Source organism: Vombatus ursinus, unplaced genomic scaffold (assembly GCF_900497805.2).
Source record: "Vombatus ursinus unplaced genomic scaffold, bare-nosed wombat genome assembly UNPS02014909.1, whole genome shotgun sequence".
In the NCBI taxonomy this organism is placed as follows: Eukaryota; Metazoa; Chordata; class Mammalia; order Diprotodontia; family Vombatidae; genus Vombatus; species Vombatus ursinus.
Window position 1 is genome coordinate 16238 of NW_020954687.1, and position 14261 is coordinate 30498.

General features: G+C 48.8%; 1 protein-coding gene across 2 annotated transcripts in view; it reads right to left on the bottom strand.

Annotated features, from left to right (window-relative positions):
- Window positions 1-2541: 2541 nt before the first annotated feature.
- Window positions 2542-14261, bottom strand: part of PPFIA4 (PTPRF interacting protein alpha 4) — a 46618-nt gene continuing 34898 nt past the window's right edge. For both annotated transcript variants that reach the window (XM_027843408.1, XM_027843409.1), the window contains 5 exons: window positions 13702-13799; window positions 13166-13341; window positions 11206-11274; window positions 5964-6138; window positions 2542-5064 (listed from right to left, as the gene is read on the bottom strand). In XM_027843408.1, coding sequence (XP_027699209.1) covers window positions 5015-5064; window positions 5964-6138; window positions 11206-11274; window positions 13166-13341; window positions 13702-13799 — 568 coding nt within the window. In that variant the 3' untranslated portion in view covers window positions 2542-5014. The remainder of the gene's footprint in view (window positions 5065-5963; window positions 6139-11205; window positions 11275-13165; window positions 13342-13701; window positions 13800-14261) is intronic.

Sequence of the window (14261 nt, forward strand, 5' to 3'; positions counted from 1 at the left end):
CCTTTGAATCCATGTGGCCCTCTAGGTCCTCAAGTGTGGCCCTTTGACTGAATCCATGTGGCCCTCTGGGTCCTCAAGTGTGAAGGGCCACACTTGAGGACCTAGAGGGCCACATATGGTAGATCAATGGACTGAATCTAATGAGATGAAATTTAATCAAAATAAATGAAAGCCTTACAGTTGGATTCAGAAAATCAACCTTACAAAGACAAGCCTGAAGAGGCACAGCCAGATGGCAGTTTGTCCAAGGACGATCTGGGGTTTTTAGTGAACTCCAAGCAAATAGCAGGCAAAGACAGATGTGACCTGGGATCTTGGAGGCTGCAATAAAAGAGAGCCTCCAGGGCTTAGGAGCTGGAGGTCCCATTAGACTCTGCCCTGGTCATAACGTCTTGGGAACAGTGGTCAGTTCTGGATGCCACAGTTGTCCCCAAATGTTTTCATTTGCTCATATGATTTACAGCTGGAAGAACTCTGAAGATCTCATCTCTCAACTCTATTGTTTCAAGGATAAGGAAACTGAGGTTCAGGTTTGCCTATGGTTAATAAGCAAATAAGTGCTAGAGATGGGATCTGAATCAGGGCACTCTGTTCCAGACTCCCACTCTCTTCTCTTTCCACTAGACCAGCAGTTTTCAAACTATGATCTGGGGATCCCTGGAGGGGATCAATTGTGGGGGTCAACAAAGTCAAAATTATTTTCATGATAATACGAAGATGTTTGAATTTCTAAAACAGTATTTATCAATAGATATGACCTACATAAACACAAGCCCTTTGAGGAATCCTCATCAAAAAATTTTAAAGCATAAAGAGGTCCTGGGACCAAAAAGCTTGACAACCACTACATTACACCATGGTAACTTCCTCTCTGGCTATTCCAATCCTACCTGTCCTTCAGGACTCATGAATTCCCATCTCCTTCATAAAGCTTTCCCCAGCTGCTCCAGCCCCTGGAAGGATCTCTGCCTCCCGTGGCACTTGTCTGTACCACACATTTGGCACTAAGCACTTGTGACAAAATGACATTTTAAGCGGAAGAATTGCATAACCAGAGGAAATAGGCAGGTATGACTTTTGTTCCCAGGTATATATGAAGTGGACCCCTTGCTGACTCAGATGGCACATGATGAGGGGGTGGAATAGTGTCATTGGTTCTTCCTTCAAAGAGGGGCAGAGCTAAGAGGGGGGTAGAGACCATCATGGGAATAGGAAGGAGGCCATCTGCCAAGAGATCTGGGAAAAGGAGGGAGGAGCGTTTCTCTCTGACAAAAATGGCGGGGCTCAGTCAGTCCTAGACATGACTGAGAACAGAAATTTATATTAGAAAATGATCAGCTAACTCTTGAGCACTCTGCTTTCATACGTCCTTGTGTATGCTTGTAAGCAACGCTTACTTTGTAAATGAATCCGGTGCTAAACTCAACTGTATCTGAGGTTTGGGGAAGAAGTGGGGAGGGGTGGGGCGACTGCCCAGAGACCCAGGGCATCCCTGTCAGCTGAGTGGCTCCTCAGGTAGTAAGAACCATCATGGCTTACGTCGATGGAACATTTCCAGGTTTATCGGATGCTCACAACAGCCCTGGGAGGGGCTGGTAGTACAATTATTATCCCCAGTTTACATACCAGCTGTCTGCAGGCTGCTCCGTCCCCCCAGCTTAGTACATCTCTTCCTCCCCCGTCATATGTATCTGGTGGATGGAAACCCGAGGCGGGATGAGGGGGTGGATGAGAAGGAATAGAGAAGAATCAAATATGACAACTATCAGGGGAATGGAAATGACAATTTAACTGGTAGATTATGTAAATTGCCTGCAAATGACTGCAGATAAACTTGGTGCCTTCGTGCTTTACGTACCTAGATGGAGCGAGTCCTCATCTTAATTGTATTCTGGGGCTGGGGAAGGGGGTGGGGGGGGTGTCTGGCAGGTGGAGCTTCTGAGGTCTTGTCCCTGCTTCTGCTGAATATCATCAGAAGCCCATCCCCTTCCTCTTCTGTTCCTCCATCTCGCCTCTTATACAAGGAGGAGATTCCAGGGAAGGAAAGGCCAAAGGATTGTGCCAAAGACCATCCAGTCAACCTGCCTGCTCCTGACTATGGCTGACCTAAGTAAGCTTTCCTGACCAAGGGCAAGAGTCAGGTAGTTCTCACATTCTTGGAGAAAAGGATATTCCACCTGCTCTCCGGGTAACCTGACCTGGGGACTCACAATCCTGGCCAGCAGGCAATTTTCTTCCTGAGATGGAGCTTCAGTCCTTCCCCTCTGCCCCTTCTTCTTGTGGTTTTCAGTCTGCCTGCCCAGAGGTGGTGGGTGCTGGTTACCTTCCGCCTCAAGTGTTCCCACATTCTAAAGTCCTCTCTCCCTTCCTTTTCTTCATTCCCCGGATCCCCAGACTTCTCGCTGAGAGATCAAGGTGGCCGCCACAGACAAGCGGGTTTGTGATTGAATAAAACGGCTCATTTTTCAGCCCAGGAGCAATCTCCTGGAAGCCCCAAACCCAGAACATCAATATTCAAGAGGACCAGAGGCAATGTGTATGTTGTTTTAAAACTGGGTTGTTTATTGTTACATACACACCCCTGCCACACACACACATACACACACACATACACACACACAGAGGGGTGTTGCACACCCATTCCTGATGCAATGATCTGATACAGTACTGAGGAAGGAGGACCTGACGAGACAGAGGAGGCTGGTGAGGGGGGCTGGGGTCACTAGTGACTCTTCAAGTAAAAAAAAAAACATATGGAGTCTTAGGCAAGGTACACACTGAGACAACACCCCACTACCATGGTGTGACACAGATCCCCCTGCTTCCCAACAGCCCTTGGAAGGATGTATTTTCTCTCTCTAGCTTCTGCCCTGTGATCAGGCCAGCCAGGGCAGGTCAACATTAAGGTCCTAGAGAGCTGGGGCTGGAGATGCAGCTGTTGTCCTGGTCTCTCATTCAGCATAGCCCATTTAGAGTGGGATGTTTACCAAAGAAAAATAAGTAAGTCCTTTAAAGGATTCAGATGGCACTGCAATCCCCAAGATCCTAGATGTCCATTAACATTCAGTAAGTACTCTATAACCCCAAAGTCTGGTCTTGGAACAGAATTTCTTCTTTCAGCCTAGTCTCCTTCCAACTCATTTCCTGATTAAAAATTCCAGCTCCACCACCTCCATCAGCCTGGTGGGAAGGGAGCAGGCACCACATGAGCACAGAAGTCCCAAAGGGCAGGAGAGGGCCTTTCAGGAGAATGGGCATCACAGTATTCTTTCCCACTCACCTAAACCTCGGAAGGAACCAGTTCATCAGCTCCTCAGGCTGAAGAAGCGCCCATACAGGCAGACAGAGGTTTAGCATTCCTCTTCCTTCCATTACAAAGCAAACCAAGCGAGAGCTAGCACCGCTCTGGGCCCCACCTGGGCATCATCCCTCCAGGTAGGCAGATAGCACGGCTGCCTCAGTCAGCCTGATTTCTAAACCCAGCTCAAAAGCTAATTAAGCAGACAAATCAGCACACCAGCTCTTCCCATAGGGAGGCCTACCTAAAGAATGATAAAACCTTAGCCCTCCCCCAGAGAGAGACTCAGGAAGGACAGTGGGTTGCAGCGGTCCAAGGAAACTGGTAATTATTTCTGACTCTTTACTCTAAAACTCAGTCCTGGACCCCACCTCCCTCCCCAGACACTCACCACTGACACAAACTTGAGGCACCTGCAATACTTCTTGGTGGGGAAAGGATACGAGGAGGAGGATTTCCTGGGAACGTCTCTTCCTGCAACACTCCCAGGACAGAGAGAACAGGCTCGGGGCAGAGGGAAAAGAGGAATCTATGGCAAGAGTCAGAGGACTGGAAATTTGGGATCCATAAGATTCTGAGCCAAAAAGAATACATGTGTAGTCACTCATTTCCTCTCCCCTCTCTTCCTATCTCCTACTTCCTACTTCCATCCCTTGGGGAGAGTTTAGGGGAAGCAGAGGAGAATCCTTGCCTTCTCCTCTCCCCAACCCCAACATTTTGAGTCAGTGTGAATCTATGACATTCTTCTAGAATCCACCAACCCAGCAGTCCTGCCAGCATCTGGGGAGCAAGCAGAGAAAGAAGAGCTCCCATGGCCACGTGGGACTTATTGCTAACAGAAGACAGTCTGCTCTCCCTTTTCCCCCAACCCTCGTCTGAATATCTGACTGAAGAAAGGGGCTTCCCTGTTTGTGGACACTAGGCCCGCAGTTCTGTATTCCATTCCTTCTCATCTCTTCTCCCACATCAGCCCCAAGCTGGCCTGCTGATCAACCCCATTCTTCCTCACACTCTCTTTGGCCAGGGCCTGGGGCTTGGATCCCAGAGAGACTGAGCTGGAACCTCTTCTGGTGGTGGAAATATTCCTGCTATTTCACTCTCCCCATGCCCCAAGCCTAAGTGAAGCCCTTTGTTCTGTTCTCCTGCCTTCTCAGAAGGTTTCAAGGGCCCTTTAAACCCCCAGGAAGTCCTGAGAGCTGTTTCCGTGGCTATTGCTAATGTAGAAGTTGTCACAGGTGTCAAAATCAGTGGTTCGGTGGAAACACTCTCAAGGCCTAGGAGACCCTCCCTACAAGGAAGGAAACAGACCAGAGCCAGAGCACGCAGTTGTCTTTCCCCTGGGAGCCACAGTTCACACTACTCTGTTGGTACCACGTGGCCTGGCCCTTACTCCAAGGCCAGGGGAACAGGTCAGGTATTGAGAAGATGAAGGGGAAGTTGTTTCCACCCCCTGGGCTTGCTGCCTTCTCTCCCCTGCAGTCTGAGAATGACCAATCCATGGGGCCAAGCCTGGCACGTAGAGGCCCCAACCAAAGCCTCATGAAACACCTGGACAAAGGGGATGGGGGTCAGAGCTCAAGGATGAGTATATGCTGAGATCCAGGGGCAACTGGAAAGTCACAGACAAGACTGGGAGCTACTGGAAAGGGAACAAGCAGGGGGGGATAGAGCCGGCCAGGCCGGTGAGGCCAAGGAGGAAGCCGAGTGGGGCCGTGGCTAGTCCCGGAAGGCGGAGAGCATGTGTCCGTAGAGATAGTGGGAATGAACTAGGAAAGACAGACACAGAGAGAGAGAAAGAGAGAATGGGGTTAGGAGGAGCCAGGATGACTCCAGGGAGGCAGAGGGCTGCAAATCTTGCCCACCCATTCCACCTCTGAAGGTCAACTCCCGCCTCCCTTAATCCCCAGAGCAAAGCAAGGCAGAAAAGGCAAGAGGATGGCCAGGCAGGGCAGTGTGCATGGACCAGTGCTAGAGAGAAAGGGCCAGGCCTGGAGGGCACAAAGCAGTTGTGTGAGGAAGCCAAAACCCAAGATGTAGCATCTCGGCTCCTTGGTATAGTTGAGAGAAGCTCTCCTAGGTAGATGTTTGGGGACTGTTTATGCTCAGTGGGCGTGGAAGGGGCAAACAAGAAGATAGCTAGTTGTCTCAGGAAATGTCAGGGGAGGAGTTCGTGTGGGCAGAAGTAGGGATGGCCCCACATGCCCATTCCCAGTCTGGTATAGGGCCTACCCCCACTTACCCCGAGCCACGGGCACACCCCCCGTCAGACCCGGGGTAGGGAAGGTAGGGGGGGAGTTCAGCAGGAGTAGGTCCGAACCGTAGAGGTCTCCAGTCTCTGTGACCCTGATGTCCCAGCTGGGAGGAGTCAGAAGCAGCAAGAACACACAGAGCAGGGGTTAGTGCGCAAGGTGGGGCATAGGGACGAAGCACTGGGTAGAGGGGTGAGGGCCAGACCATTAGTTTAGCATTAGCAGGGGCAACTGGGAAGCCAGGGATTGGCAACCAGCCTTCTGAAATGAATGGCAGGACCAGGGCTCAGATACCACCACCACGTTCATCTCTGGTAAACCCTATAGCTGGGCTTCTGAATACCAGGAGGGAGAGGGGTGTCGGGGGAGGTCCTGTGCCCACGTGGACACTGACTCCACCCCAGCAGCCAGCTCACCTTCTGGCAGCATCTTCTTTGGCGGAGCCGGTGGGGGCTGCAATGGCCCCAGAGTGGAGACTCGGAAGCTGGTGGGGAGGGTCTCAGCTGAGGTGCTGAGCATCGCTCCATGGGGGTCCCGTGGACGGAAGCGTTTCCTCCAGGATGGGGCACGGCGGAACACCTTGTCCTCACCCTGCAAGTTAGAGACATGCATGTACACACACTTACACACAAAGAATGGGAAGCTTCACTACCCTCGACTCCTGGGGACCTCAAGCCTCCTCTGCTCTCGTCTGGATCTACCTTTGAGCCCTGTGGGAACCTTTCAGGGGCCTTTGGATGGGTCACTTGCCATCTTCTGGGCCTCAATTTCCTCATCTGTATAATGAGCAGGTTCAATTACATGATTTCTAACATCCCTTCGAGCTCTAAGGTAGGATGTCACCTGCTGCCCTGATCCAACCACCCCAGTCTAAGCTTAGGATCTCCATTCTCCTTATGCCCTCCCACCCACCCATATGTCTCCCAACCCTTCCCCCAGGGGAAAAGTGAAAAGCTGGCCTCCCAGAACACCATTCTGGCCTTAGGGCCTTAGGCCTTGGGGAATATCCAATCCTTCCCAGATCCAGCTTAATGGAGACAGTTTTGGGTATCTGGTTCCCTATGCGTATCCTCTCAGTCAAATCCCCTTGGTATACAGCTGCTAGTGCCATGAGCCAGGTATTCTTCTATGTGCAAGGCCAAGGTCACACCTCCCATGCAGTCAGTGCCCCACTTTATCCACAAGAGAACAGAACTGGGGAACCATCCTACTCCCCACCACCTCCCTTTCCTTTCAATAGGCCTCTTGCCTCCTTCATTCTCTCTCTCTGGCTTAATACTGGGGATTGTACTGGTCAATGGAGTTTTGACAGAGTATAGGTGGTCTTGGCCAAAACCAGCCACAAATCAGCTAAGCAGAGATGTCACAGTGGGTAAAGCACTGGTCCTAGAGTCAGGAAGACCTGAATGCAAACCTTTCTTCAGATATTCACTAGCTATGTGACCCTAGGCAAGTCATTTAACCTCTATGTGCCTCGATTTCCTCATCTGTAAAATGGGGATAATAACAGCACCTAACTCCCGGGGTCGTTGTAAGAACCTAATGAGATAGTATTTGTAAAGCATTTTTCAAACCTCAAAGCACTATGTAATTGCTAGCTACTGTTATTGTTATTGTTGTGGTGTTATCATTCTCCCTACTGCCTGCCCAGCCATCCCTTCAAAGAATGGTCAATGTTGGCTGCCAGAAACAAACACACACTCTTTTTGCGCTCATCCAGGACTTCTCAGGTTATAAATATCCTTCAGTGGTCATTATTAATCCACCCCCTAACTGTAGACAGGCCTCCCCTTCACCTGTCCCAGACCAAGAGTCACCTCCCCTACTCTTAAACACATGCACACAGCCAGGCTCAAGAAAAGCTTCCAAAGCTTGTGCCATTTCTATGCCTTTGCTTGTGGGAGGAACAAACAGTCTCCCAACTACAGTGTTCTCCACCTCCTGAAGGCACTCCCTTCCTCCAAGGTCCAACTCAGGTGCTACTTCCTTGGAACCTTTCCCGAACATACACACATACATACACACACACACACATACACAGCCTGGGTGAAGTGATCTCTCCCACAAATTTCTCAGAAGTCCTTTGCCTGGATCTCTCCTTTGCTATCACACTTAATTGTGGACATTTTCCCTCCCTTGTTAGATTACAAGTCCCTTTAGGACACAATCTTTGTTGTAACTTTCCACGTTCAAAGCCTAGAACAATACCTTGATGTCTGTTAGGTGCTTTACAAAATATTTGTTAAATTGAATTCCTGTGTGTTCCAACAACCCTACCCTGGTAGTGTGATGGATTTCCTGCTACACACCAGCACTTTATCACAGTGCTTGGTACACAGCATTTGCTGAATGACTGACTGACTGACTGTACTTCAAGCAGTATTCCCTCATGGACAGTCAGATTCCCTCTGCAGGCTGGGAGCCTGGGAAGTAAGCCTCAGAAACATTCTAGACAGAAGGAAGCTGATCCTTGAGCATATCCTGGGTTGTTCGTTGGGTGACAGCCTCCCCCATTTTCAGGCCAGCTCTGGATCACAAAGTCTCAGCCCAGACCCTGGGTGTCTGTCTTCTCCTCCATGAAGCACTCTTTCTAGAATCTCTGCATTTCCCAGCACTCCTATGTCCCCTGCCAGATGACATCACCAACATCTCCACCCTGGTGCATGGCACCTAGAAAGTCAGCTCCAATTTCTCCTTGAGTTGACATTCCAGGCAGAGACCAGGACAACTTAAGAGCCAAAAGACACTACAACACAGAGGAAAGAAGGAGAACTAAAGCCATATTTCTGAAGATGAAAACAGAGGGAGGCAAGATATTTGATATCCACTTGACTGGAAAGGTCAACTTTCCTAAATCAGAAACCCACGCTAGGTCCCAAGGCACTGCTATGGAAAAAAAAAAAACAAAAACAAAACGACTACAGAGGCAGCACGGTGTTGTGAAAGAGCATGCACTGAATTTAGAGTTAAAAAAGTTGGGTTCAAATTCTGGTTTTCTGCTAGTACCTCCCACATGACCTTGAGCCTCAGCCTCCTCTTCCATAAGATGCAAGGGTTAGACTAGGTGACCTTTAAAGTCCATCTCACCACTTAGATTCTGTGATTACAGATATATAGGGTTCGGTCATGCTCATCCGTCCTTCTTTGATTCCTCCTCCCAGTGTGGAGCCAACTCTATGCTCTCAAAGGCTGCACTCGCAGAATATGGGCTGGAGTGAGTCAGACCAAGGTATCGAGGCTCTGAGAACAGCACAAGTTCAGCAACAGACTGGGCACTTGTTATCTGAGCATCAGGGTCACTAACTGGGAAAAGGCACGTCACCAGAAGACTGACCATCACCAAGCCCTAAGCTTCTTCAGCTGGAATTTCTTTAGGCAGGGAGAGGTTGAGCTGTCACTCATGTGGATGAACTCATGGACCCTCCCTCTCCTCACACAGTAATTGCCCTAGTTCAGGGGTGGGGAACATGTGGCCTTCTAGGCCCTTGGGTGCACCCTTTTGACTGAGTCCAAGTTTTACAGAACAAATCCTTTTATGAAGGGGATTTGTTCTATGAAGTTTGGATTCAGTGAAAGGGCCACACTTGAGGACCTAGAGGGCCACATGTGGCCTTGAGGTCGTAGGTCCCCCCACCCCGGCCTAGCGCATCACCTTTAACTGAACTACTGAAATAGCTTCCCAAATGTAAACAGTCTCCCTGCCTCAAATTTCTCCCCCTCCAGCCCATTGCTCCATGTGGCTGCCAAAGTGATTTTCCTAATGTCACTTCTCTCCTTAAACTCTGGTCAGCTCCTGTTACCTTGAGGATCAAAGAGAAGCCTTTCTGTTTGGCGTTTAAAGCCCTCAGTCCCATCCTATCTTTCCAGCTATTTCAGCCTTTTTCCCTGTTCCTCGCACACAACGGACCCCATCCCGACTGCGCTTTGGTGATTCTTAGGCCTGAAATGCTCTCCCTCCTCATCTCTAAACCGTGGAATCCCCAATTTCCTTTAAGCTCAACTCAAGTCAGACCTTCCACTTGAGGCCTTTCTTTGTCTGTCAGGAGCTAGGACTTTCCTCCTGCCAAGGCTGCTGAAAGCTGCTTTGTATGTGTTTTGCATACGCCTATGTATGTAAAAAGAGAGCAACGGACGGATGGATGGCATGCACAGATGGAGTGGTCTCCCCTGCTACAGTCAGCTCCTCAAGCACAGGCAATGCCCTTGGCCACTGTCTCCCAACACCTAGCACAATAAGTACTTAAGAAATGCCTGCAGATTGACCAAATGATCTCTGAAGTATGAAGTTAAAGTAGACAAGAACCATTCACCAGGTAGTCTGACAGATTCTACCACAGAGAGGAGAAAGAGAAGGTTCCAAAAAGAAGAAAAAATGAAGCTGGTATGAGACAATGGGAATCAGAGGGCAGGGTGCTTTATCAGGGATGGAGAAGCTGTAGTGAGCAGAGGGAAAATAACAATGAATTAACTGAAGGGAGGCAAGCACATTAGTCAAGGGACAAATCAAAGGAACTGGCAGGTGATGGGGTGGTGTGTCAGGTGGAAAGTGCAGGGAGAGGGCAGGGCAGGCGCTATGTCAAGTAAATAGAGAAGTTCAAGGGGATTTTTGTCAGCTGGTACACATGGCGGACAGGCTGCCTGGACTACACTCTAGGAGAAAGCCTGCAGAATACAAATGGGTAGGAGATCAGGAATACTGAGACAGGAAGGCACTGGCTTGGAATAAGGGCAGGAGCATAACGGGAAGCTAGAAAGTGAAACTGGAGATGACAGATGAGTTAAGCTGTGTCAAACTGAACTGAGTAACTGGGTGGTTACCTGAACACGTTAACTGCCTCTTAATTGGTCTCCCGGCCTCAAATTTCTTCCCCAAAATTTAGCAATCTAATCTCTAATATTTAGCCACCCACTTAGAGTTTGTACTCTGAGGTCTCCACGTATTATAGCAAAATAGTTTTTGGACACAAAGTAGCTCACTAAGCACATGCCATGTTGAAGTTACCATAAAGAGAGGGAGGGTCTCAGAGAGAAATGCAAAAGAAAAACTACAATCTCAATGGCATGATCTTAGGAAGGGGAAACTCTGATCCTTGAGGGGGCGATGGTGCAGTTACCCTCGGACTGCCCTATTACAACCTCTCCCAAAGGCCACATACCAAAACCCAGGGAGACCCAAACACTGCCCACTAGCAAAATAGAGCATCAGCAACCACTCAGAGTTCGAGGGTTTATTATCCAGGCCTTGGTGCTTTTCCCACAGAACTCCAGAATATCAAGACTGGAAGAGGCCTCAGTGGCCATCTGGCCCAATCCATAACTAAACAAGAATTCCATCTACAGGATACCCATCACACAACTGTGGAGCCTTGGCTTAGAAGACCTTCACTGAGAGAGAGGCCACTTCCCCAAGTTGGCTGGCCATTCCACTTTGGGACAGTTCCAATTGTAGGCACTCCTTTGCTGGCATTGAGCCTAAGTTTGTCTCTGCAGCTTTGACCCAGGGTCCCTAGACCTGCCCTCTGGGCCCAAACAAAACAAGCCTCTTCTCTTTCAAGCCACCACACTGTGCATCCTTAGCACCAGAAGGGCTTGTGAAGGCCAAATCCCAGTGATGACCAGAACTCCCCAAATGAATTCCAGTTAAGGTTGGGTACTCACTTCATCCAGCTTCCGATCTGTGCCCAAGGCCAAGAGGTTGTTAAACTCCCTTTCCATCACTTGGCGGGCCTAGGAATATCAGAAAGAAGAGAGGACGACAGGAGCTACAACCTCAAGCCCAGTTCGAGACCTCCCCAGACCCCCTCAGCCACTCACAAGAGGAGCGTGCATTAGATGAGAAGGCGAGAGCCTTCATTTCCTCATCTATAAAAGGAGGATATCACACTTTTACCACCAACCTCCCAGGGCTGTTGTGATGAAAGTACTTGGTAAAACTTTTAGGGTTATATAAATTTACTTTGTAAAGATGTATATACACACATGCACACACACATATAGACATGTAATATATAAAGTTATATAAAAGCACTTTGTAAAACTTTTATAACTTTAGGATTATATAAATGTGAAGAGTTATTATTATTGTGTTAAGTGTATTCCTGGGAAATGCTGTCAGCCATCACTGAGACTGACTTCACTGGAGACCCTGCTCACTCATGGCATAGTCTGGGCAGAATTTATCATAAAAGGTAAGATCATTGAACACATTGGGGGAAAGGCAACATGATTTCTATAAGTGAAAAAAGAAAAACACTCATCTTTAAGCTACTGAGGTTCTTTGAGAGGATTAGTATGTGGACAATGGGTACCCAGTAGGCATAATCCAGATTATAAATTATAGAAGGAGAGATGTTGAGACAATTGTTAGGAAAGAGAGTTCTTGTGGGAAGAGCTGTCGGTCATTATAGTCTGTTTCCAAAAGACTCTGGCCCAGTGTGCTTCTGTGACCAAAATGGCCACTACATTTCTGGGTACCATCAGCAAATATCACCCTATCTGTGTACAAAGCCAAAGAAAGTTCACTGCTGGAATGCTGTGAATAGTTCTGGTTGCTATATCCCCAGAAAGATACAAACAATACATTTGGAAAAAGTCCAAAGCAGGATGACTAAAATCATCAGGGGGTGGAGATTCTTTGTCCCAAAATGACAGACAAGAGCTGGGAGGAAATATGATCAGAGTTTATAAAATGGTGAAGGGCAGGGGCTAGGCTAAAATGGGCTTGCTCACCAGACCCCAGACCACTGCAGACTTCTCTCCTCCACCCACCTTAATGCTTAAAATAGATTAACTTTGTGACAAATAAAAGCAAGTGCTACTTCCCACACAGAATTCACTGCCGTGTTTTCTGGGGAAAGTCTCTTAACCTCTGCAGACCTTCATCTCCTCTCCTGTAAAATGAGATTGCTGTACTAGATAATCTCCACCACCCCTTACAGTTCTAAAAACAAAATTGCAAAAGGAAAATGACCCCCTGAAAGTTATGCAGACCCCCAACATAAACAGATTCAAGGAAGATTCAAATAATTCTTGGGTGATAAGTTTGTAATGAGTTATGAAAGAAAAATCAGGAAGACAACCCTAATTTTTGTAGGTCAATCATGCTCTCCCATGCTCGCCCTTGGCACCGCCGTCAGGGATAGACCATCAGGGTAGAGAGATCGTGGGGATCAAGGCTGAAATTCCGATGGGCTCATGTCTTGGTCCTCCCTCACTGCCACTGTGGCTCTACCCAGCTTTCTGAGAATACAGCCAAGAGTGATCGAGGATAAAGTAGTATGGAAAAGCCTCCTCAAGACCATTGAACTGCTTAGTTCTAGAGCTAAGACGAGGCTAGGACCACTCAGAGACTCTATGTGAGGGCAAGAAAGGTTTTGTCAGGCATGAATTGGCTTGAAGACTCCATTGAAGAGATTCTTTTAATGGGGATTAAAATGTGCTTCAATCCATTCCTATCAATGGCAAACCAAGAGCTTCCTAGGCCCTGAAAAAGTCCAGTATGTATGAATCTGTGTGTGTGCATGTAAGTGCCTGTGCAATTTTACTTTTCTTAAGGAGACAAGGTTTTGAATGTTGGCTTGACCTGACAGAAAGTGGAAGATAAGGGAGGGCATCCCACCTGGGTGTTCTGCGTGGGAATCTGTAAGACCAGGGCCAACGTGTTGTGGTCAAAGTTCTCGTCCAAAGCAAGAAGGGCCCCATGTACACCGCTCTCGTGAAGATTGCTGGCATAGTCCCGAAGCCCAATGGACTGGATCCAGTGTATCACCTGGTCGTTGGTCCAGACCAGCACATCTGGAGGGGGAAGGATCAAGGGAGAAAACAGTGGTCCTGCAATCAGTCCAAGCCCCTCAAAGAAGCTAGGTGACGTAGTAGAGAAAGCAGGTCAGATGTGTAGTCAGAGGCCCTGTGTGCGAATTCTGGCTTTGTTACTACCTGCATGAGCTCAAGTTAAGTCAGGCCCCACCCCAAACTGGGTTTTGCTTTCCTCATCAGTACAACATGACTCAGAGTTTCTCTAGCACCCCAGGAAAGGGGTCTAGGGAGTGCTGTCAGAGCTGGGCCAGTAGTCCTATGCTGTGCCCTTCCCAGGTCCCTGCTCACTTCCCCTCTCCCCCACCCTCAGCTGCAGTCCTGTGGTAGGAGCCAGCTCACCCTTGATCTCATGCTGGCTCTCCTCTCTTCTCTTCTCCAGCTCCTTTCGGTCATAATTGAGCCTCTTCAAGCACATGATGCCATACTGCAGGCTGCTCCTGTTGGGCACAAAGCATGGTACTGAGCACCCAGGGTGGTGGTGGGAGGGAAGAGGAGGCAAGTGACTCTCCCCCTTCCAGCAAGAACTCTATAACCAGGGCAGGGGTGGGGGTAGCTGTGGTATGCACTAGAGGAGGAATTTAGAGAATGTCAACTGAACCTTCCCTCGCTAGCTCCACCAAAGGCTTCCTCCTCTTCCTCCTCTTCCTCTCCTGCCTCTGCAGCCATCCTTCAGCATGGCTGAAACCTGTGCCAAGGTGTTCTTTTTCCCCATAATCCCAGTGACGATCCCATACACACACACCATTCTCTCCAACCCCTGGCCACTTGCTTTGGATGAAAATATTGCTACAACTCTTCCTTGCCCACAGCAGTGAAGAAGCCTACCTACCTACCAGCACACTCATGCTCCCCTGCCCTTCCATTCAACATTCTTCCCTGGCTCTCAGCTCCACACTGGG